This window comes from Melopsittacus undulatus, chromosome 3 (genome assembly GCF_012275295.1).
Source record: "Melopsittacus undulatus isolate bMelUnd1 chromosome 3, bMelUnd1.mat.Z, whole genome shotgun sequence".
NCBI lineage: Eukaryota > Metazoa > Chordata > Aves > Psittaciformes > Psittaculidae > Melopsittacus > Melopsittacus undulatus.
In genome coordinates this window covers 3,852,817-3,878,076 of record NC_047529.1, presented here as the reverse complement: position 1 = coordinate 3,878,076, position 25,260 = coordinate 3,852,817, and the positions used below count along the sequence as shown (strand labels likewise).

Genomic DNA, 25,260 nt, shown 5'->3' with positions numbered 1-25,260 from the left:
AAGTGCACTCTGCCTTTTCTTAAGGTGCTGCTGGCCAGGAATAACACAGTAGGAAAGGGAACAATTCCTCACATAGGTGTATGAGGGTGAGCAAGGTAATTTGAAAGCTCTTTGTAGCTTTATAATAGCAACATTGCACTTAAAAGTGAATTCTTGACTTGATTGTCCCCAGCAGCCACTGGGTGGGTGTGTAATTATGGACTGTTGGAGCATTTGGACTGTTGCGGACTGTGGTTTGCTGGATAGTCAGGTTAGGCTTGAAAGGGCTTTGATGCTTTATTTGGGGCAGGACTTAGATGAGGCTTGGTCCTTGGTGGGTTGCAGTCCAGGTGGACCTTCCAGCAAGGGACACCCAGGCAGGTCCAGAGGAGGTGATTTAGGAGGTCTCATTCCTGCAATGTCATTTCTGTTGCAGTCTGTTCATTTACATTCATCACTGCGTATCTGGGATGTTGGCTACTTTGCTAATGATATTTTTAGAGGAACGAGATGGTGTCATTGAGGAGTTCCTCCTATGGGGCTGATAACAACGTGTATTTTACCCTTTAGGTCCCGCTGACAGTGTTGGAAGTTATTGAGCTACCACCCATGTGATGCTGCAGTCTGCATCGCCTCTATTTCCCATCCCTGGGCATTAGGTATAGCGTGATATACCCCCCAAAAGGTATACATGTGTGTGATCAGGTCTTTTTTGCTTGAAGGGTTTCTTTCCTTCCAAGCTGAATTCCAGTCACAGTGTTGTTTTCCGACTGTAGTTTTCTTCTGTTCCTCACTAATCAAGACACGACAGATTTCCACCCCCCTGAAGTTTTAAAAAAGCACAGAACCAGTCGCAGCCTCATCCCTCACTTGCCAAGTTGGAGCTTGAAGCAAGTTTTCTTGGTGGCCAAATCATAATCGCCTTCCAGAATGGTGACAGACGTTGAGGTTGGGCTCGTACTCCTGGTAGCGCTGGGGTGCTCCAGCAGGACCCCAACATCCTGCACCTCCGTGCTGAGGCTCCAGCAAACCATCCAGTTTGTTGCTTTTGGTAATTGGGTGAGATGGGGTTGGTTCTGAATTAGTAAATACACAAAATTTGGTGAGGTTACAACCAAACTGGTCATGGATGAAGTTGGCACTTCTGCAAGGGCCAGATGTGCCACAGAGGAGCCCAGATGTTGGGCTGTGGATGGAGCCTTTCCTGCTCCTGACTGCATCCCCCCCCTAAGGGATGCTGCACGTTGCTCTTCTGCAGGAAGGAACTGGCCTCCCTGTTTCCACCCTTTCCCACTCACTCCTTCCTCAGTCCCAAAATCCTGCTGTTCTGTGGAATCATAGACTTGTTTGGGTTGGAAGGGACCTTAATGCTCATCCAGTTCCAACCCCCTGCCATGGACATGGACACCTTCCACTAGGTTGGTTTGCTCAAATCAATGAAAATTTGGCTTTGGGAGAGAAAAAGGTGAATTCCTGGAGTTCCTAATTCCAGTCTAAATCTTTGAATGGCAAGGCAGTGCCAGCTGTACCGTTGGTTTTGTTATTGCTGTTGCTTGGGTTTCTCTTTGAAGTTTGGTTCATGGTGTGGCATTTTGGCCTGGTTCTTCTTTAAACGAGGGGCTTTTAAAGGGAGGTGTAATGAAAACCAGCACTATTGATACTTGGTTTAGGAAATATTATGCCAGTTTTATTAACATTATTTCAGGAAGTTAGAATTTGCTGGAAGAATAATTGTTTTAAGGGATATCAATAAGTCTTGGTAAAAGTAGATAAGGAAAGGCTGGTAAAGGTGGTGAATGGGATACTGAGGGTCCCACAAGGCAAAACATCTTCTGTGTTTTGGACATTTTCACAACTAAGCCAGTCCAAGGACCCTCCATTAGGCCTGTTCGTAAACAGCAAGGACTTGATTTGCAGCATGTCATTTATCAGATGCTCAACAGCAATGGTGCTTCTCATTTCACAAGCAATGTTGCGTCACTTCCTAGAGAGTTCTGGGGGACATTTTCCTTATTCAGTGTCTCTGAATCCAGTTCATCTAGTGATAAAGAGAAAACATTAGAGAGAAAGTACCCTGTTGTACAGAAATGCAGCTACTGCTGTTATTTATTAGTACTGTAATAATTATGACAACAGCAGCGACAGCGCTGATGCTAACAGTGCTAACAGCTACTTACAAACGGTTAGTGATGGACCAGGTTAACAATGTGCCTTCTGCAATCTGGAGAATCAGGAGGAAGAATTAGTGCAAGAAGGAGAAAATATGTTTGGACAGTTACAGTTTCCTGTCTAAACTGATGCTGCTGACTACCAGGAAAAGGTGAGTCATGACAAAGCAGCTATTTCTTACCAAGGGAGAAGTGGGCTGCTGCAGGCGTGGAGTGGACCCACTTATCTCCTGGCCTTGTGATGCTTCCTGTGTCCCAACTGTTTCAGTTCTCTAGTTTTCAGTTGAGAGGAATTTCAAACAGTACAGATTTCCAAAAGAGAGAGGAAGGGAAAAAAGAGAGATATTTGACAAGCCAGATGGAGAAGAACTGAATCAAGTACAAGTGGTAACAATTAACTCATTTTTTTTTCTTACCCCCCCATTAAATACCATATCAACTCCAAATTTATCAGTCCAAAATTCAAGCAGTTGATATTAAAGCTTAATAGAGAAGTTCCTGCCTTTGGCTCAGGGTGTTCTTCTGATAATTGTTTGGTGGTGAGCAGAAGAGAGGGGGGATGCTTACTGCAGGTTGCTCTTTGAGTCGCTCTTAACTTCTGTTCTTTGCTGTTTGATAGCAGAAGGTGTGAATGTTCCCTGTAGGTGCAGGTAGCCCAGTAAAGACACCTTGGCTTTGCTTACACATTTGGGATTTTTGGCAAGGTGGAGAAAGCAGGAGCTAAGCCACCCTGGCTGGTGATGCTGGCTTGTGGAGAGATGCTGCTCAGAGCAAGGGCTGGACCACTAGGGCAGTGAGGGCCACATCCTGGTCTGCTTGGAGATTTCTCTGGCACAGGGATTTCTCCGAGGGAGTAAATCTGCAGCTGTGAATAAAATCCTTGGAAATTCCATTGGCATGGAGGCAGTCAGTGTTTACACCACCATTTTGTTTGGGAAAACACTGGGAAAACTGGGGTGTCTCTAATAGCGCGTGTTTGTATGCAGCCCGTACGATGCCCTGTGGTACAATACTCGTTACATTAACCTCTTACTCCGTAAGCTGGTGATCCTTCCCAAACAACATCTTGCTGCCTGTTTCAGACAGGGGCACTGAGAGGATGCTGCATGTGGTGTTTCAAGCATTGTACTGTCAAGCGCTGGTGTGTCCGGCGAGCAGCTTTCCTGTATCCAGCCCTGACTTTTGAGAAACGAAGGAAGCTCTTCCAAAGCACATTGGCACCCGCATGCAGATTATTCCATTACTCACTTGGCAGTGCCTGAACTTGCATGCCTAGCTCCAGAAATCCTTTTGTGATCCTTTCACTTTCCCCCTCCCAGCAGTGGCATCTAGCTGACAGCTTCTCCTCCCAGCTGGTCTCCTCCCCAGCATCTTGTCTGGCTTTGCTGCTGGTGGCTGTGGACATGGCTTTGGGTCTTGCTCAGAGCCAGCTATATTGTGCCTGGAGATGCTGGCTTGCATCGACTCGGGCTTTTAGTGTGCTGGGTGTATCTGTGAGCACAGTAAAGAAGAGCCAGGGTTTATTTAAATATCAGAAAAGCCCCTTAATGCTGAGAGCATCCATCTCTTCATGTTTTACTGACTAATTGTGCCAACTGCCCTTAAAGGGACTCAAATGCCAGTATCCGTCCCACTCATTTGTTAACATTTTTCCGATCAGAAGCTAAATCTGTCACTCGTGTGTCACTGGTTAAATCACTTCTTTTTGGGGCATAAGAGCTGTTCTGCTGCTTTTAATTTTTAGGCAGGAGCCAATGACTTCAGAGACACTGAACATTTGTGTTGTGGTGAAATGCTGTGCCCTGTCATTAGTCCTTTGCTGGCTGGGATGTAGGAAAGGAATAAATACGTAATGGTGGGTGAGGCTTCACTGCATGAGACTGGTCAGGTTTCATATTGGCCCCGTGTTTGTATCTGGTACATGGTATCCCCACGTAATTCTCCTGTAGGGGTAATTTCCCAAATATGAAGCAAATGAGCAGTAAAATTGACTGGGAGGAAAAATGTAGACACAAAAATGTGAATGGTAATTGGAAGCTATTTGTAAAGAGATGATGAGCTGTCCAGGAAGGATAGGGCAACTCTGGCCCATATCCAAAACCTACTTCACCCGCTCCAGTGGTGAGATGAGAACAGCAATTAGATATTAAAAAAATCAATAGATGACAATTAAAAAATGGAAAAGAGATAGCAATCAATGGCAGTGAGAAATCATCATGGGTAGAGAACTGTCCAGAAGAAGCCAAGGAAAACTTGTGCCCAGCACTGGTGGGGAGAAGAGGAGAGCTTCTCAGGGTCCTGGAGGGAAGAGAAACCCTTAGACTCATAGAATAGTCAGGGTTGGAAAGGACCTTAAGATCATCCAGTTCCAACCCCCCTGCCATGGGCAGGGACACCTCACACTAAACCATATCACCCAAGGCTCTGTCCAACCTGGCCTTGAACACTGCCAGGGATGGAGCCCTCACAACCTCCCTGGGCAACCCATTCCAGTGCCTCAGTACCCTAACAGTAAAGAATTCCTTCCTTATCTCCAATCTAAATTTCCCCTGTTTAATTTTAACCCATTACCCCTTGTCCTGTCACTACAGTCCCTAATGAATAGTCCCTCCCCAGCAACCCTGTAGGCCCCCTTCAGATACTGGAAGGCTGCTATGAGGTCTCCACGCAGCCTTCTCTTCTCCAGGCTGAACAGCCCCAACTTTCTCAGCCTGTCTCCATACAGGAGGTGCCTCCAGCCCCTGTTCATCCTCGTGGCCTCCTCTGGACTTGTTCCAACAGTTCCATGTCCTTCTTATGTTGAAGACACCAGAACTGCGCACAATGCTCCAAGTGAGGTCTCACGAGAGCAGAGTAGAAGGGGCAGGATCACCTCCTTTGACCTGCTGAAGTGATGCATGGGAGAAGCAATAAGGTAGAAGTTTGCAAGGAATATTTCTGCTGCAGACTTGGAAAGCAGCAATGTTATGTTTTTCTATCATAGGTAGCTGATGAAGCTTTTTCTAGCTTACAAAGATCTTAAAGTTCTTTTCTGACCTAGTTGTTTCTGTGATTAGTTGCCAAGGATGATGTTATAAAAGGTGCAATGGAAATAAATATTTTTAAATGAAAAAGCCTGGACAACTTGCACCCCAAATCCCTAAAGAATTGATATGTGAATGCTGGTTTTTAGTAAAGCTTATGGACTGGGAAAATGCTGTCAAGAGCTCATCGGGGTAAGCGGGGGAGAGTTGGCAACACTTTGCTTATCTCTACTGGGAAGAATAATTGAAGAGCCTATATAAGATGGAATTGATAAAGAATTAAAGGATAGAAATATAATTCATGCCACTCAACTTAGATTTATGGAATATAGATCTTGTCAAATAAACCTGATTTCATTCTTCCAGATGACAACTTTGGTTGATAAATGTAGATGAAATAGACTGTGCAAGGCGTTGGACGTGGCGCTGTGTGACATTGTGTGTAGGAAGACCGAGCACTGGGCGGTATCGCTAGGATGGGTGATTCAGAGATGGTTAAGAACATGGTTGGGTACAGCCTGCTCTGGTCCTTGGATAGAAGAATGGAATTGGGGCTGTGCTTACAGAGCTGCGGTGCGGGACCCCAGAAGGCAGCAGCTCTGATGGAGGTGATGGAGGCTTCAAGGAAAACCAACCCCTTCCCAGCATGATGCTGGGGTGAGAAAGGCTTGAGTAATGGAGGATGATGGAGGGGTGGCTTTGCGTTGTAAAAATGACTAAATTTAAAAGTATGCCTTGATTTCTGGGTGCACAAATACTCTTGGTGTGCAGGGAAGGCCACATTGTGTACCAGAGGGCTTTTCAGTGTATCAACCCAAAAAAGCCCCTCAATAGAAAAGGAGAATGGGTAGAGGTTGGAGCCAGAGGAATTCAGGTGGACCCCAGTAGCTGTCTTGAGTGTGGTTCTCTATGAGGATGGGCTGTAGTGCAAGCAGTGGGTCCTGTCCTTGTCTTCTGAGCTGGTTTGAATGGTTTCCACTGGAATTTCATGCATTGCACTAAAGACAATTTGCAGGTGGGAGGAGGTCATGCTTTACCCAAGGATATCTTGTTGGCCATGGCTTAGGACAGCTGAGAAACATGTATTGCAGGGAAGGTTAGAGAATGAGAGCTGGTGATCACTTTTGACCTTAAATTCCTTGATGCAAAGCAGTTGAGGATGTGAGCTCCAGCCCCACTGCTGGTGGCCAAGGAGGGCTGGTTCAGCATTCCTGCTGTCCTCTTGGAAATCAGCTGAAAGTCCTGATGGCATCACAGTGCTGCTTTGGATAACACATCCCATCGCATTGCCCCAGTGGACAATGAGGTACAGAGCCCAGTGGGACCTTGTCCAGCTCTGTCCTTGGCCAGCACCAGCTACTGCATCTCCCTGTTGTGCTTGGGGTCTTGCACAGAAGCTTTAGCTGGGAAACACGTGTGGATGCAAAGACCCATAGCTTGGAGACACCAGTACATCCACAGCCTTTGGGTCCTATGATCGTGTCTGGCTTTTGGGGGGACCCAAACGCTGCACCATAAAACCATATTGGTAGGATGGGAAGAAGGAAAAGGCGAGTTCCCTTCCAAAACCAGAGGTTGCTGCAGCGGTCTAAGGACCTGTCTCATTGCTGGCGGCAGTGCGTGGATTAGTGCCATAATTCTTGCAGTTTGGCAAGGCTGCATCAGACTGGAACGTATCTCTAGGTGGTGATATGGTCAGTCAATAGCCTTCATAATTAATCAAGCACTAATAGACAAATTAGAAATCATGTCTCTTCAAAGCAGGAGGTGGAGGCAAATGGCTGCTGGATTTTAACTGTTTCGCTGCTTTGATTTTATTGCCTGGTTTCACGTTGCTCCCTTGGAGATGTTGGGTTGTTTATAGGGGAAGTTTTGTACATAAACATGATTTTGAATTTAAATTATTCTCTTGATTACCAAACGCGGATGGTGAATTGAAAACTTGTTTTTCAGGCAAGCACATGAAGAATAATATTACATTTTACACTCCACTAAATCAATGTAGCCCTAATTTTGCCATGCAGGAAATCAATTCCAGTCTTTGTAACAGTCGAAGATGTTATGAACAAAGTAATTTCGCAAATTATGGCGAGTAACACATTTATTGATGACTGTAGTTTAGGAATTTAGAATTTGTGAGTGCTGTAATATAATAAGGCCGTACTGGCAGGAGCTGAGTGAAATACAGATTATACGGTGAAACTGTAATGCATCATTTGCTATTAGTGGACTGGTAATAATTACCAGTTTCAAAGCAGCTTTTTCCATGTAATCTTTAGTCTCAGTCGTAACAGCCCTTCTCATTGACATTATGATTACACGAGCTGCCCTTATGATCTAGAATATCTAGTTGATGGGAATACTAAAATGTGGTAGCGAACGCTTGATGTTGTATCCTCATTAGAAGATAAAATGCTATTTTCTCTGACCTGATCTATAAGGTAGAGAGGCGAGGCAGCGTTACATTGTTAGCTCCCACCGTGGTGTTAAAAACTTCCACTTCATTATGGCGAAGCAAGATGAAATTTCCCCATTGAAGGTTTTTTTTTCCCCGAGCTCACAAATGAGCATAGGAATGTGAAAGTCCAATTGAATTTCCCTCTCATTTCAGTAGATTTAAGTATTTATCTGCACTCACACGCCTGGCACATCCTAAACACCGCAGTGCATTTTATTCCGACGCTGCTTTCAGGATGAAACGTTAAATATTTTTCCAAGGGCTTTTCAAGTGATTAAAGTGTTAAATGCCTGCTGTAGATGATTGAGTCTCTTTTTACTCGCCTGATTCAGCTTCTCAGGCCAGACGTGGAGTAACCACAGGGCTGGGAGGCAGGGAGGAAAGCTGCGACGGGGCCTCTTGTATCCCCACATCATTGCTCAGCTTGCTAGAGAATGAAAATGCCCACAGGAGGCTTTTCTTCCTCTCCTCCCAAGTGAGATGGGAAACGAGATGAGCGCAGATAAAGCAATGTTTTCCTTCCAGATCTTCACATTTGGCTTTTTCTTTTCCTTTCCTTCGTATTAGGCAAATAGGGGAAACCTAACAGTGGCGGCTCTTAGTGCCAGCACATAGACAGCTTTACCCAGGAGTGGTGCCTACGGAGCCAGATGCTCGTAATGTAACTGTTGGGTCAGGGCAGGAGTATGTGGTGCAGGCAATTATCACCCCAAGCACTGATGCTCTTTGAGGGCTTCTGGTTTATTCTTCAACAGACCTCAAGATCATGTTTATTTTTCCAAATATCACTAAAGAGCAGCTCTACATGAACTGAGAGCGAATTTCTATCCTCATAGCTCCAGTTTACCAGCATTTAGCAGAACATCCATAGGGGGGTGGAAGTGAATTATTTACCAAATCACAGTCATCGATAAAAGCACTCTCACCTTTGCCATATCTCACACGACCCCTTCCTTGTGGGCAGCCCTCAAAAACTTACTCACCCCCCTTGTTTTGCCATATATCAGAAGGGGCTGCTTTCTGCTGTCATTATTAGCTGGCTTTTTGTTTAGTTATTTATTAGTTGGTTGCTCTTTTCTAATGTCCGTGTTATCTCCAAAAATAAATTATCATGAAATAGAGTTAGCTTGCTACTTGCCAAAGTGGCATTTACCATCCTCAGCTTCTTTTCAGTGTGAGAGAAATAATGTGGCTCCGGCAGGGCGCTCGGCCAGGCCTCCTGGCCACCCTCCAGCTCTTTCCCTGGTGGAGCTGCTGCTCTCTCTGCCTTCCCCTTTCCACATCCCATGCTATGTTTTTATTTAGCATTTTCCCCTTTTTTCTCCTTATTTGCCCCAGAGTTGAACCTCTGCTAAAGAGCAGGAGATACTGTCCATTTTTGTACTTATTGTTAGTCTCATAAGCGAGAGGCTAATGTGGTGATGCCCAGCTTGCCAGCAGTTGGAATGCTTTGCGTTGCTGCTTTGAACTGATGTGCGTGGTTTTCTGGAGTGCTTTTTAGAAGATTTATATTTATTTATCTTATTTATTTCAGTTTAAATATTAGCAGCCTCTGGCATCCATTGACTTTAACATCTCTTATTATTTATATCCTGTTTTGCTGGAGTTACCCTCTGGGGTTCAGTTCTAAATCCAGGGCTGGGGACAGCAGGAAGGGGTGGGTTGGGTTTTGTACCTCCCCATCACACCCCTCATGTCCCCCTGTCCGCTTCCTATGCCTAAGCTGGGATGTCCCTTTCCCAGCTGAGCATCCCAAAGGAGAGCAGCTTAGGCAGGGAGACAGCTCTCATGTGCCTGTGCCTGGCCGAAGATTGACGCTGCTTGTTGTGTTATTTTGCAGGTAAAGACGAGCCCAGCAGCTACACGTGTACGACTTGTAAACAGCCTTTCAACAGCGCCTGGTTCCTCTTGCAGCACGCACAGAACACGCACGGCTTACGGATCTACCTAGAAAGCGAGCACGGCAGCCCCCTGACGCCACGGGTTGGTATCCCAACAGGACTAGGTGCAGAGTGCCCTTCCCAGCCACCTCTCCACGGGATTCACATTGCAGACAATAACCCTTTTAACCTGCTCAGAATACCCGGCTCAGTCTCGAGGGAGGCATCGGGGCTGGGAGAAGGGCGCTTCCCACCCACACCGCCCCTCTTTAGCCCTCCCCCGAGGCACCATTTGGATCCGCATCGCATTGAGCGCCTGGGTGCGGAAGAAATGGCTCTGGCCACCCATCACCCTAGTGCCTTTGACAGGGTGCTGCGACTGAACCCCATGGCGATGGAGCCCCCCGCTATGGATTTCTCCCGGAGGCTGCGGGAGCTGGCCGGCAACACCTCCAGCCCACCCTTGTCCCCGAGCCGGCCCAGCCCTATGCAAAGGTTGCTGCAGCCCTTCCAGCCCGGCAGCAAGCCCCCGTTCCTGGCCACGCCACCCCTTCCTCCTCTGCAGTCTGCTCCTCCTCCTTCCCAGCCGCCCATGAAGTCCAAGTCCTGCGAGTTCTGCGGGAAGACCTTCAAGTTTCAGAGCAACCTGGTGGTCCACCGCCGGAGCCACACCGGGGAGAAGCCCTACAAGTGCAACCTCTGCGACCATGCCTGCACGCAGGCCAGCAAGCTGAAGCGCCACATGAAGACCCACATGCACAAGTCATCCCCTATGACGGTGAAGTCGGATGATGGGCTCTCCACCGCCAGCTCCCCTGAGCCGGGCACCAGCGACCTGGTGGGCAGCGCCAGCAGCGCCCTCAAGTCTGTGGTGGCCAAGTTCAAGAGCGAGAACGACCCCAACATGATCCCTGAGAATGGGGATGAGGAAGAGGAGGAAGAGGAGGAGGAGGAGGAGGAGGAAGAGGAGGAAGAGGAGGAGGACTTGAACGAGAGCGACCGGCCGGACTACGGCTTTGGGATGAGCTTGGAGGCAGCCCGCCACCACGAGAACAACTCTCGGGCCGGCGAGGAGGGTCGGTCGATGCCGGACGTCATGCAGGGCATGGTCTTGAGCTCCATGCAGCACTTCAGCGAGGCCTTCCACCAGGTCCTGGGGGAGAAACACAAGCGGGGCCACCTCCCCGAGCCCGAGGTGCACAGGGACACTTGCGACGAAGACTCGGTGGCCGGCGAGTCCGACCGCATCGACGAAGGGGCAGTGAACGGCCGGGGCTGCTCCCCGGGGGAATCCGCCTCGGGAGGCTTGTCCAAAAAGCTGCTGCTGGGTAGCCCCAGCTCCTTGAGCCCCTTCTCCAAACGCATCAAGCTGGAGAAGGAGTTCGACCTGCCGGCCGCTGCCATGCCCAACACCGAGAACGTTTATTCCCAATGGCTGGCAGGCTACGCTGCATCCCGGCAGCTGAAAGACCCCTTCCTCAGCTTCGGCGACTCCCGACAATCGCCCTTCGCCTCCTCCTCCGAGCATTCCTCGGAGAACGGCAGCCTGCGCTTCTCCACGCCGCCGGGCGAGCTGGACGGAGGGATCTCAGGCCGCAGCGGCACGGGAAGCGGAGGGAGCACCCCCCATATTAGTGGCCCGGGCCCTGGGAGGCCCAGCTCAAAAGAGGGCAGACGCAGCGACACTTGTGAGTACTGTGGGAAGGTCTTCAAGAACTGTAGTAATCTCACCGTCCACAGACGGAGCCACACGGGCGAGAGGCCGTATAAGTGTGAGCTTTGCAACTACGCCTGCGCCCAGAGTAGCAAGCTCACCCGGCACATGAAAACACACGGGCAGGTGGGAAAGGACGTTTACAAATGCGAGATTTGTAAGATGCCTTTTAGCGTGTACAGTACCCTGGAGAAACACATGAAAAAATGGCACAGTGATCGAGTCTTGAATAACGAGATAAAAACTGAATAGAGGTATATTCGTTACCCCCCCCTCCCACCCCCCCCATCACCCCCATCCCTTCCCCGCATCCCCGTAGAGGTTTTTCTAGTCCCTTGTGATGGAAATCATGGAAAGCTAAGGATATTTGGAAAGTGCTTGTCACCAGCACACCCTGTTTATTTTCTTTTTGTTCTCACCGTTTGAATGCATGATCTGTATCGGGGCAATACTATTGCATTTGACGCAAACTTTGAGCCTTTCTCTTGTGCAATAATTTACATGTTGTGTATGTTGGGGTTGTTTTTATTTTCTTATTTTTTGGTTTGGTTTGTTTTGGGTTTTTTTCTTTTGTTTTGGTTTGTTTCTTCTTTTTTCTTCTTCTTCTTTTCATTTTTATTTGTTGGATTAGACAGCATGTATGGTATGTTATGGCTGTTTTTAAATTGTCCCTGATTAGTTGCTGAGCAAACACGTCGCTGTTTCCAGTTCCGTTCGGGAAAAGAAAGAAAGAAAGAGAGAAAAAAAAAAGAGGAAAAAAGGAAAAAAAAAAGCAAAACAAAACCAAACCCGAGAGCAAACAAAACCGACCATGCTGCATACATCCTGTAATACATATCATGTACAGTTTTGTTTTGTGACGTGCGAAGGAAAACACGCTTTGGGTAACCCTCTACGGACAGGAGCGATAGCACCGAAGAAGCGTTGCATTAGCTAGATTTGCTGTCTTAAAAAAGGAATAAGCCCACCGATTGGAGTATACCCATTAGACAAAAGGAAAAAGGCCTTGAATTGGAAAGTAACCGACTGCCACCAGTCAGAAAGAGGTAGATTTCTGTTAGCGTTTGGTTTTAAAACACACATAATACACACACACACACATACAAATAATGTGAGTGCCTTGGATCTGTCGCGGCCGATGCCGATGGCTCCTCTCTGCTCGTCCTCCACGCGTAGCTCGTCTCCCACCGAGCGTGCGAGCCCCGTCTCGTGGCTCTTACAGCGCCGGCTACCTAAGAACGAAGAGGAAAGAGAAAACTTTAAGGAAGAGAAAGAAATGACCCGCTCAGTCCTAGTTAATCATCATTCTCCCCCCACCTTTTATTATTATTATAATAATAATTATTATTTTTTAAAGCAGAACTGATCGTACCAGTCTAAAATCCCTCTTCGCTCCTGGAGAGAGCTTAAAACAAGATATAGGACCTTTCCCCCCACCAACCCCAAACTTTTATCTTCCCCTCCCCATCGATGATTAAATAGAATGTGAAACGCGCAGAGGCCCTTCAATGCCATTAAACACACAAGTAAGGAAATCCGTTTGATGAAGATATTTACTTTTAATAATATCTTTTATTGATTCTGGCACCAAAAGCAAATAAATCCGGAGCCACTTGGTTGTCAAAGCTGACAATCAAATTATAAACTTTTAAGACCGCGTGTGTACCGTATAAAGAATAAAAAGAAGACTGGCAATAATATTTTACCAAGTGTAACTGATAGAGGAGCAAAAAAAGTAAAATAAAATATTGTGATTTATTAGCACAATGTGGTACTGTTTGCCATTTAAAACTAGAACAGGTTATAAGCTAATACCGACACAGTGATGATTAACTATGAACTCTTTAAGACTTGCCTTTAATGTGATGCTCAGAAGAAGTAATGGAGAATTTAAAACAAAGAGAAATAATAAGCAAAAGAGTAGCAGTATCTGTCTGTGCTCCCTAAAAGTTGTCCTTTTTCTTTCTCCCCTCCCTCCCATATTCTGTGTGCTATTTGTGTTGATGTGGAAAAGGATTCCTTGTTTTATTCTTAAGCTAGCGCCCGCCCCGGTTGGTGTTCAAATAGCACTTGACTCTGCCTGTGATGTCTGTATCTTTTCTTTAATCGAAGGTACAGAGGTTGAGTATAAAACTAAGACTGCTCAGATAGGACAATTAAGTGCACTGTACAATTTTCCCAGTTTACAGGTCTATACTTTAAGGGAAAAGTTGCAAGAATGCTGAAAAAAAAAGACCCCACAAAAAACCCAATAAAAAAATCGAACATGATCTCATTGATGAGCATAAAAGAAAGAAAAACCCATAAAAAACACAAAACTTTGCCAGCCATTTACTTGACTAATGAGCTTATCTTCTCGGACGCGACATTACAGCGCTGTGAATGGAAACAGACTCTACACTCCCATAAAATGAATGATTGCTTTGGCTCTTACAGTGCAAGGATTTTTTTTTTGTACAAAAAAAAGGAAACAAAAAGAAAAAAAACACAAAAAACTTTTTTTAAATATAAATGTTAAGAAAATTTTTTTAAGGAGAAAAAGGAAAAAAATCACAACACTTCATTATGTTTAGGGGGAAACTGTATTTTAGGGTTCATCGTCTTGGTGGTGTACAAGACTTGTTCTTCATTTTGGTAGTGGAAATTCTATGCCTTGGATATACACAGCTCTTCAGGTTGTATAAAGAAAAACATGCATTGGGGAAAGGTTTAAGATTATATAGTACTTAAATATAGGAAAATGCACACTCATGTTGATTCCTATGCTAAAAACACATTTATGGTCTCTTTTTTCTGTATTTCTAGAATGGTATTTGAATTAAATGTTCATCTAGTGTAGGCACTATAGTATTTATATTGAAGCTTGTATTTTTAACTGTTGCTTGTTCTCTTAAAAGGTATCGATGTACCTTTTTTGGTAGTGGAAAAAAACAAAAAACCACAGGCTGCCACAGTATATTTTTTTAATTTGGCAGGATAATATAGTGCAAATTATTTGTATGTTTCAAAAAAAAAGACAAAAAAAAAGACAAAAAGACAAAAAAAAAAGAAGAAAAGTGTGACATTGTACAGATCCGAGGCCATATGATGGCTCTTTGGGGGAATGCTGTGGAGATGTCACGCTGCTGGCCGTCACAGAGGGGTGTACATATCTTTTTTGCGTTCTTTTTTCCTGCTGCCATACTGTATGCAGTACTGCAAGCTAATAACGTTGGTTTGTTCTGTAGTGTGCTTTATGTCCCTTTCCTTCTATCACCCGACATTCCAGCATCTTAACTTCATATGCAGTAAAAAGAAAGAAAGAAAGAAAAAAAAAGCTTAAAAAAAGAATAAAAAAAGCTTAAAAAAGAAAAAAAAAAGAAAAGAAAAAAAAGGAGAAAAAACCGTTTTGCAGTTTTTTTCATTGCCAAAAACTAAATGGTGCTTTATATTTAGATTGGAAAGAATTTCATATGCAAAGCATATTAAAGAGAAAGCCCGCTTGAGTCAATACTTTTTTGTAAATGGCAATGCAGAATATTTTGTTATTGGCCTTTTCTATTCCTGTAATGAAAGCTGTTTGTCGTAACTTGAAATTTTATCTTTTACTATGGGAGTCACTATTTATTATTGCTTACGTGCTCTGTTCAAAACAGAGGCACTTAATTTGATCTTTTATTTTTCTTTGGGGGTTATCTTTTTTGGGGGGGGGATTTGGTTATTTTGGGGTTATTTTGTTGGGGTTTTTTTTCCTTATTTTTGTTGGTTTTTTTGGTTTTTTGTTTTTTTTTTTTTTATTATTTGGATGACCAAAGGTCATTACAACCTGGCTTTTTATTGTATTTGTTTCTGGTCTTTGTTAAGTTCTATTGGAAAAACCACTGTCTGTGTTTTTTTGGCAGTTGTCTGCATTATCCTGTTCATACACCCATTTTGTCCCTTTATTGAAAAAATAAAAAAAAAACCTTAAAGTACACAGTTGTCAGCTTCTGGTGTCCTCATTTGACACACGCTGGAGGTGGCTCCCAGCGGCAGGCTCTAGGAGAAGGTACCCGGGCAGGGGTGTTTTGGGGTGCGCGCTCCGAGCCCTGAGGAGCGCCCGCTGCCCAGCTTTGCCCTTAGATAAACCCCCTTTATGCTGAGGAAGAGGATTTTTGGGCTAAAACAAGTTAGTTTTCAGTGGGAAGCATTCGCAGTCTGGATGTGTAGTTTTGGGAGGGGGGGGTTGCCTCCCTTGGTTGAGGACTAAGTTGTGACCCCCCCACCTGATAACTGGTGGCATCTTTGGCTTCTGCAGCAGGGATTTCCCTCCCCAGTTTGGCAGTGCTTTGGCAGAAGAGGTGAGCACAAAGTAGCCCTACACCCCCCCCCCCCCCCCCCCCCCCGGGACTCCCCCATCCCCAAACCTAAAGGTTTTGGGGCTGTGGGGTGAAATCAGCACCGGCGCACACGGGTGCATGGGCAGGAGCTGATTTCTCTCGGGGGGATACACACCGCGGCTCTGGGATCGCACCCCAAAGCTCCTGACACCATTCCTGGCTGGAGCTGGGAGCTCCTTTTTCCCATGGGCTTTTTTCTTTTGGTGGGAATCGCAGGTTTATGAAACATTTCATGTGCATTGCCTCTAAAATCCGGGCTCCAGTGCAGGTCTCCCCATCTCTCCCTTAGGGGTCTGTATATGTTGTCAGTTTGACAAATACTGCATGTTGCAGCATCTCTTTACTTTATTAAAGCACGTACTGCTGTGATATTGTCTCTTGCTGTTCCTAGTGTAATGGATTTAATACTTTTCTTTTTATTTTTTTTTCCTTTTACCTTTTTTTCTCTTGATTTCTGTAAAACCTTCCAGTTGTTCTGTCGTCTTCTCGTGATGGCATCGTTTGTTGCCTGTATTTTGCCCAGCGCCTTCTTGAAGGGGAAGTTTGTGATTTAAAACACACAGGAATAGATAATCTAAAGAAAAAATATTATTCCTTTTTTAAGAGAGGCAAAAAGCTCTGATTTAATCCCATATATGAGGAATGAAGGTTGTGTTGTCCAAATAGTGGGATGAGCATGCAGACAGGCTGGGAAAACACCAGCAGCGCCCCTGAACTGCGCTGCCCTTCACCAGGCCAGTACCAGCGGATGCTGTGCTGGACCAGTGTGGATGCAGGCACTGCCAGAGGGACCCCTAGCACAGCATAGGGGAGACAGATCCCCAGTGTGGTGGGCTTGAGGTGAAGGGGATGGATGCAGTGACCATCCCACAGTGCTGGTGCATGCAGGGATGCGCAAAATGCTTTTCAGCTGCCTTAACAGCACAGCTTTTGATCCCATGCCATGAAATGTCCATTCAGAATCTGGTCTTTCCCTCTCTTTCAACCTTTTTTATTGCTGGTTGCTCACCCATGGTTGAGATGTTGTCTAGGGTACTTGCGTCGGCTGGTCTGCCCAGGGTTGAGTGTAGCTGGGCTGTATTTTGGAGTGGGTATTGCATCCCATGTCTATCCTATGGCGGTCGTCATTCCACTACCTTTCTCTATACTATGTTTTAGTATAAAAACCCCACAACTATGTTTCACATATAATGTTATCATATATACAGACATCTCCAGGCAGTTCTGGGCTCCACGTGCTGCTATAAGGTTTAATAGGAGGAAAGCATACACCTATTCATTACTTTCTCAGTATTGTGCAGTGGTGCATTTGATTTACAGGTTTCAGAGAGCTGAATTTTACAGGTTTCAGCAAGCTAAATGAGCCCTCTGGGTGCTGTGTCACCCTGTGGCCATGCATGGGGCTGGGGTGGTTTGGAGGAGCTTCAGGAGAAGCAGCTCCTGATGTGGAAGTTGCCAGAGCATAGCTTGTGAATGAGAACACGCTGTCACCTCAACACCAAAGCAGAGTTCACTATCATGATGTTTTTCTGCCATTGAGTTAATGGCATGATGAACCCATTGAGGTTTGTTGGGTTGGGGTGTGTATCCCCATCAGCCCCATCATGGGCTCTTACCTGCTTTGGCATGACCCACTTAGAAGCTTTCCTGTTTCTGTGCACAAAGATGTCTCTAAATGAGTGTGATACTCAGGTAGCAATGTCTCTAGCGTTAAAACCTCCAACCCCATCCACTTTCGAGGAGGAATGTGTTGTTATGGCACAGCCCCCTTTGCTGTTAGTATTTAATCTCCTCCAAATTGAATGATTAATGTAATGAAGGCGCTGAACCAGTATCCAGAATTTAGACTACAGATGTTTTGTATTTATTGTGTTTCCAAAGGCTGAGATAAATACGGGAATAAGTGATACCATGTCTTTGCTTGACATTCAGGAGGCTTTGGCGTATCTGACGAGATACAGTTTCGGGGTTTATCTAAGTGCAGAGGTTGTACAAAAGAGAAAAGAGATACCAGCTGCTCTTTAGCTCCCTCCCTCTCTTTTCCCTCTCCTATCAAGGTTGAAACCCACTTTTGGCGGATGCATGGGCAAATTGTAGTATTGATCAGGAGAGTGATACTGCCCAGAGGGCTCTTTGCCAGTCACTGGAGAGCTGCTGCTCCTCTGCTGCTGGTTTCAATAAGCCAAAGGGATCCAGGCATGGGGCAGGAGGCTCAGGCCCCTCCCTGGGTTTCATGTCCCTTGATGGGATGTATGGTTTGCAGTAGTGGTGTGCTGGTACTGCTTGTGGCAGGGGTGGCCCTGGTGCTCTTGGCTCCCTAGCAAGTCTCATCGCGCTTTTATGTCAGCGTGAAATGTGTTGGGCGCAGGCATCATCAGCAACAAACCCTCTGGGTTGGGAATTGGGCACATGCTATTGACTTCAGAGGAGACACTCACTCCAGTTTACACCTGGTGAAGATCTGGCCTAGGAGCTGCTTGTTTGGTCTTAATAGTCTTAATACAAGTCTTACTTGTAGCCCCTCAACCACTCTAGTGTTAATGGACCAGTTACCATTGAAGCTGATTCCCTGGTCAGGAGGCAGAGGTGGATTTTGAGGGTGTGCTGATGATGTTCTGGCCTCGCCACCTCTGCTGCAGCCCTTAGCCTGCTGTCTGGGGTAGTGCAGTGCTTGGTGATGGGCTTCGAGCAGGGGCTTGCAGCCGCTCTCATTCTCCATGCAAGCAGAGCTGGGGACATTTGCTATCCCAGCGCCCCATTCCATGCTGCTGGAGTTGCCTGCATGCTTTGCTGGGTGCAGGTTGGGACTCTGCAGCTTGAGCTTTGCAGCTGTAGCGTGCACATTGCTTTACACGTTGTGCAATATCCAACATGTAAAGAGTTGGGGAAGGTCCTCCATCAACCACCTTCTGAGTGGTGTGTTAACAGTACCAATGGCTTTAAGAGGGTCTTTGGCACCTGGATGGACTGTGGGTGTTGTGGGAAACCCTGGTGGTTTTAGGAAAGAACAGGAGGCAATTTTCAGACAGGCTGGCTCAGTCCTTGCCCAAGCAGAGCTCCTGGCACAGCCAAGATATCTCAGTAGAGGCCAGAGCATTTTCTCCCTGAGTGATCCCTGTGGTTCCTGCATGGTGCTGAGCGATGCTGCATGCGAGAGTGTGTCCTGAGAGGAGGAAGGGCTCCATCCTGCCGTGCCCCTTTGCCACAGCTGGGTGTCCTAGTTGTTAAAGAACCAAACCAGCCCAAAACCAGAGATGTAAAATAAGCGAATGCCTCTCACCCAGGGCCATGTCACACCTTTCTCTCCTCTGTCCCCATGCTCTCTGTAGGTTCGGCGTACCCCCCCGGCTGGCGCAGCGCCCAGGGAGCCCCAGACGTCTGGCAGTTTTCGGATGGAACTCCAAGAGCACTTAAGTTCTGAAAGGAGGTGAAGCTGGGGCGAGCGGCCGGCGGCATCTCAGCATCCGGAGGTGGCCTCTGTCCTGCTGGCTCACCGCATCCCTACGGGAGAGCCTTGGAAGTCCCCGTCCGAAGGCAGCGCTCCCCGGGCTCCTCCTGCCTGCAAGACTATCGTATTTATATTTTGTAATAGAGTACGACACTTCTTTGGGGTTGGTTTGGGGTTTTTTGGGTCATTTCTTTGTTTCTTTTGTTATTTTCTAAGATCAAAACAAAAAAAGCAAACCCACCCACCAAGGTCAAGGGCTCACTGATGGCTTCAACCGGCTCCTTTCCCCATGGAAAAGACTATCTTGCTCTCGTGGACAACCTGGCCTGTTGGTTATCTCTGTGCTGTGCCGTGTCTTGGAAGGCACATCCGATGTGATGCATTAAAAATAAAGCAAACCCCAGCGCAGGTCTGTGTGTGGGTGGGAAATTGCCATAATAAATGTTGGAGCTTTAGGTTTTGTTTGCTCTGTCTTTAATTTTTAATGCTAACAAGGGCCAGGCGGCTGGTATGACTTTGTATTGCGTTATCGGCTGCGGAAAACCAAGTGCTGAGTTTACAGAGAGAAAGCTGGGGCTGGTGTCTGGGGCTCCGGTGGGCAGACGTGTTCCACAGAGCTAGACCAGGCGTTGGGCTGTGTCACCCCAAGTCGTGGTGAACCCCCGTTGGTGTTTGGTGATGCTGAAGTTGGGGGTCTCCCAGCTGTCCTCCATCTCCCACCTCCTCTTGATGAATGCTGGCTGTCGTGTTACATTCCTGCTGTTAAACTGTGTACTTTTGGGGCTGGTGGGATCTATAACACCCCTTAGTGTCTGTGCAAGGAGTAGGGAGGCCAAACTGGTGGGGAGATGCTGTCAGTGCCAAGGGATGCAGAGCTGGGGTACCAGGGGCAGCTGCCATCAGGTTGTCATCCCCATGTCTCCCATTGAGTGTTCCAGCCCTTGCACAGCTTTCCTGCTTGCCACTGGCACTCGTCCCTTGCTTGGAGCTGAGCATCCACCCAAGGAGTTTGCTGGTTCAGGGCCCAAGCGCTTTACTGCACAGAAGATGGGTTAAGTGTGTGCTTTGTGTGCTGTCTCCGATGGGATTTATAGGCTGTAGCTACTTGTGCCTGTGCCGGCGAGTGGGAATGGACCTTATTTGGTGAAAGAAACCAGCTGGGTAGCAAGAGGAGTCACTGGTTGGGATGTGGGATGGAGCTGAGGCATGGGACAGGAGGGGCTGGCTGATTTATGTGCTTTGTGTGTTAGCTTCAATCTCACTTCTGGTTTTATTCATCTCCTTTCTTGAAATCCAAGCAGGACGCCCAGTCAGGATGACTGCCTCCTGGTGAAACAGCCATAGGGAATATGATGTTGCCTTTGCAATGGGTGGTGGTTGCTCTTTTGCTTTCAAAACCCCAGGCTTTGGTTCTCATGTTGCCTGGGCAATGGCACAAGCACAGACACTTTGGTACCTTAAACTTGGCCAGGGGCCGTGGTGGGCAGCAGAACAACCTCTACATACAGCTGTAGGGTCAAGTCATGCCTATGTCCCATCTCCCTGGGCTCCTGGCTAGTCCCAAAGGGAGCTATTGCTGCTTCTCCTAAGGCAATTTGGTCTTTGAGGTCCAAAGTCTTCATACACCCTAAACTTGTTTTGCTATTCGGAGATGTTTATAAAGGTTCTTCCTATTCCAGCCTATGCTATCACCTTTGTGTGTGCTTACAAGGGGTGTTTTGAGCCTTGGAAGGGTGAATCCTATTGCATTAACGATCCTATTGATCACAAACACACCATCAGTAAGGAGTTAGCAGCTCCCATTAGCTGCTGGCATCCCAGCTCCTGCCCCGGGGTATCTCTGCACCAGGCAGCTGCATCAGATCAGGGCTAACGGAGTTATTAATTGCAAAGGGGGTTGCTCTGCTCTCTCCCCATTGCAAGCCAGGGATCACCTGGTACCTATCTACAGCAGGCCTGTAGTGCTTGTAATGAAGGGCAGCTGGGAAGCTGCTTTACAAGGGTTTTTTAGTGTGCTGGGCAGGTTTAGGGGGTTTTGCCTTTATTTTGTCTGAGCAGGGGCAAAGCTCAGTTCATTGATGGCTTCTGGGGTACCTGGTTGTGCTTTTGATGCTCTGCCTGGTGGAATGAGTGTGTTGTGCTCTGCTTTCTCTGGCTGTGGCCCATCTCTCCTCCAGCAACCAGTGCAAGGAAGGTGTTTGTCCCAGGAAAAGCAGAAGGAAGCAGTGACAGCTAAATGCAAGAATGTGGGGGGGGGGGGGGGGGGGGGATATTGCACTTGTCCTTTCTTGAGGTATTGAAGGTAAAGTGAGATAGTCCTTAAAATCCATTATTTTTATTTAATACAGGTGTTAACCCCCCCCAACTCTTAAGACTTTAATATAGCTGCAGGATTTGTGTTGCCTTAAAGTTGCAAATACACATAATGAATGCTGTGAGCCCTTTGTAAGTGCTGGGGGCTCCTATTCCCTGTTACCCACAGGCTCTAGGGTCTGCAAAGCAACAGGGCAGTCCCAGAATAAGGCTTTGATGGAGCTATGAGGGTTTCCACTGCTTTCTGCAGCCTGGGATGCTGTGTGCTTTCAGTGGGGGTATCATCAGGATTCCTTGATCTGGCTGCTGCGGTTTTGGTGCAAGAGGGGCAGTATTCCTAGGGATTTTGTATTTTAGCATATTCCCAATGGATCAGCCTGCAAGTTGGACTTAAAAAGTGAATTATGTTTGGTCTTTAAAAAAACCAAATCTCCTAAAGTTTGGAGGTTTTAATAAACAGAAGGAAAACTCTTTCTTTCCCAGACCAGGGCCTGAGATATGAGCAAGATACCTGGGAATTAACTGGCTTAGCTTTGATTTTTCTTTTGGGTTGACAAAGCTGCTTTCAAACTTGAAGGCGATTTGACTGTGCTGTATTTTCTTTCTAAGCACACTTTCATGACCCTAAAATGCAGCAAAGGTCAAGTCTTCTGTGAAGTTTAACTTAAATTTTTGCTTTCAAAGTAAAATGTATTTTGGATTCATGATGTATTTGAGCCTTGGGCTTTTGCAAGATGAGAAAGGTCTTTCCAGAAGGAATCTGAGAACAGATCTAAAAACTTATGAATGAGATTTTTAAGCAACATTCCCAACCCTCTGTGCTTCATTTCAACCCTGGCTTTGTGTTGGGTACCAGTGGTACCCAGCATCGGGCTCAGGAGCATCATGGTGTTGGTGGGCAGCAATGTGACTGAACCCTAGGGGAAGGCAGAGGGAAGCACCATCCTTCTTGGGCTTATCTGAGGTTATTTTACCCACTCTGCTGTTGACCTTGTACTTTTGGTTTGCATCTCATTTATTCAGTTGCTGAGTGTGTTTGAGCTGCCCAGATGCTGGTGAAACCCAGGGGTGAGATTTACCTGCAGGTATTTGGTGGTGAGGTGGAGGACGTGCTAAACATAGCTGCCTTCTCAGGGCTCTCTCCTCAGCTGTGATATTCCATGTGATCCCAATGTAAATTACTGTTGAGGAGCAATCTGAACAATGCCCCTGAATGAGAGTGGTGCCTCTTTGCTGCTTTTTTTAGTCTCTGCTTCCCCCCCAGTTTAACCATTTCATGTGTGATTAGGCATCATCATCCAGTTGTATGCTTCAAGTCTATAAAACCTTGTTGCCCCTCCATCCCAATACCCCCTGAGCCTCCTCTCCCCCTCGAAGTCACCCTCTTAACATTCCTCTTCCACAGAGGTCCAAATAATTATTCCCAAGGAAAGATGGAGCTGGGGAGGGGAGGAACACACCAAAAAAAGGCTCCCAAACCCAAAATATGGCCCTTATTCCTTAATCTCACTGGATAGAGTTACACATCTGGTAGAGGCTTGTTCATTGTTGCTATTACTTTTATTGCGTCTTTAGCAGTGATGAAGTTCAGATGGCAGAACCAGTGGGCCCCAATTTAATTTCGTCTGGCCTCCCATAATGAGCACGATGTGATCCCTGGGGAATGCCGGCTCGGCTGCGGTTCCAGTAGGCAGGCGCCCATGTGCCGCGGTGATGGGCAAGAAGTGGTGCAGACAAGACAGATGGACAAGGGGGGGAAAGGAGGAATCAAAGCTGGGATGGTAGCGGGCAGATGGAGGTCTCTGCTATGTGAGCATCAGGCACTGCAGTGGGATGGATGGGTGGACACATGGCTTTTCATGTCAAAGCCCAATAGCAAGATCACAAAGTGGGTTTCCACCTTGTTTGGTGGCTGGGGTGTGCACGCTGTGACGCTGTCTGAGGTTGATCTAGCCCTGATGGCTCTTCTCTGGCAATTTCCATGGCCCTCTGGGTTTCCAGTGGTGATGTATAGAAGCTCCCACCTCCTCCCCAAATGTCTGCAAATGCATGTGTCTAAGGGCTATACAGGATTCATTTACGGGCCTCCCGTTGGTGGGATATGTGCATGCAAAATGAAGGTTGTATTTGGCTTCTCATATTCAGATCTATATTCCATATTGTGTTGACCAAGCAAAACAACTCAGCCCCTGTGCTGAAGAATGTGATGGACTGATGACTTTCAGAAACATACTGTAAATCAAGGAGGCTAATAAATACTTGCTATTAATAAAACAGGGCTACTGCCTTTCAAGTTATTTTCACGTTTTACAACATCTTAATTTAAATGGCATGAAAAAGGCAATACTTTGGGGCTTTCCCTCTTCCCCCAGCATGGCTGTCGCTAAGCTTAACCACCTCAAATGCTCAGGCAAGATGGGATTTTCCTCAATGGGAAGGTCTAGGTGGAGCAGTAAGATCCCTGCTCAACCCCATGGAGCTGATGAGGGGCTGGTCCCAAAGACAGGGGCCCCTTGGCAAGAGGTGGCCACTCTCCAGCTTGTCCCTATGGGTTGGCAGAAGATCCCCAGAGCTTGTCCAGACAAATGCATCAAAGAGCCTGCAACCAAAAGCTGTACCACCTGCACTAGCCCGTGCTAAACCTTTAATGCTTCCCAGTTGTGAGCAAAGCTGCTCCATGTGGTAAGCGCATGGGAAGAGCATCCACAGGCTGCTTAACCCTTTCCATGGGGTTTCTCTGGGTCTGTACCCCATCCATCACTAGAGGTTGGGTGAAGGTGCTGGTGGCCGAGGGCCTCCTGTGCAGCACACCTGCATGCAGCAGAAAGTGGGGCTGTGAATTTGCTTCTTGAGCATCTATAGCAGAGCCTGTAGTGCCTATGGGGATGCCACATTGCTCTTTAAATAGCTGTGCCCTTGCAAACCTGGGATGCATTGGGAGTAGAGGATGGAGCCCTAAATAAACCTGTGTTTTCTTCTCTATGTGAGTGTCTGTCATTTCCATGGCCTCCTCTTACAGCCCTGCATTGGTGAGCAGAACCTGGTGGCTGTGAGGCTTTGGTCCCCCTTCCCTATGGCTGAGATTGTCCTCTGGCAGCCTTTATCCCATGGCTTATCTCTGGAAAAGCCCCAGTTGGTAGGCAGCATGGGCTCTGCCTGCACTGCTCCCCTCAAGCACCCCTAATTCCTCTATGGATAAACTTACTCTTTTATATTCTCCTTCCAACTGACCTTTTCCTTGGCATGTTCCCCCAGGGTTCAGCTTTTCCATTTGGATGCTTTGGGGAAGCAACATCCTTTGGGAGCTGCTTTGCACCTGGCTGCTTCTGTTGGCTTTTTTTTGCTGCCTAAATTCCCCTTTCAACTGATTTCCTCTTTATTTTCCTTTCCTCTCTCCCTGCTGAAGAGATAGCACCTTCTGCAGCTGTAGTGATTAAAGGGGAGGGGAAAAAGGAGCCCAGCTTATTTAAAGTAGAGCCTGGCAATATAAAATAAGGTGTGGAGGTGACGAATGATCCCAGGGTATGTTAAAGCAGGGGCTGGCATTTTCGACATCGCTCCTACCCGTGGCATGTTTGAGCACCTGGGAGACTGCCTGTTTTGAAACACTGAGCATCCGCCCCTGGGCCCTAATTTGGGCAAGTTTAAAAACGTCCTCTGGGATTTAAGTCAAGTCGTTGCTGTTTTCCTCTCCCGGAGACCCTGGTGCTGCCATAGGGATGCAGGGCTGGAAGAGGGATAAGAGGATGGATCCCACCCCAGCCCTGCTCCGCCTCCTGAGGATGGGCACCATGCGGAAGTGTGGAGATGGGGAAAGCCTCCCTGGATTTAAGTGCTTTTTAAAGGCTCTTGGAAGCGTATTCCTGTAAGAGGCAGTCAGGAGAAAGGGTGGAAAAGAGCAGAGCTCATTGCATGTGAG

The 25,260-nt window shown here is 46.9% G+C and overlaps 1 protein-coding gene across 2 annotated transcripts in view; it reads left to right on the top strand.

The window, feature by feature from the left end:
* Positions 1-19,156, top strand: part of BCL11A (BCL11 transcription factor A) — a 73,529-nt gene extending 54,373 nt beyond the window's left edge. The window contains exons 3-4 of one of the 2 annotated variants that reach the window (XM_031044387.2): positions 9,469-11,348; positions 18,910-19,156. In XM_031044387.2, coding sequence (XP_030900247.1) covers positions 9,469-11,348; positions 18,910-19,011 — 1,982 coding nt within the window. In that variant the 3' untranslated portion in view covers positions 19,012-19,156. Of the gene's footprint in view, positions 1-9,468; positions 15,176-18,909 lie in introns of those variants that run through there. The other variant, XM_005143794.3, reaches the window with a different exon arrangement.
* The last annotated feature ends 6,104 nt before the right edge of the window (positions 19,157-25,260 follow it).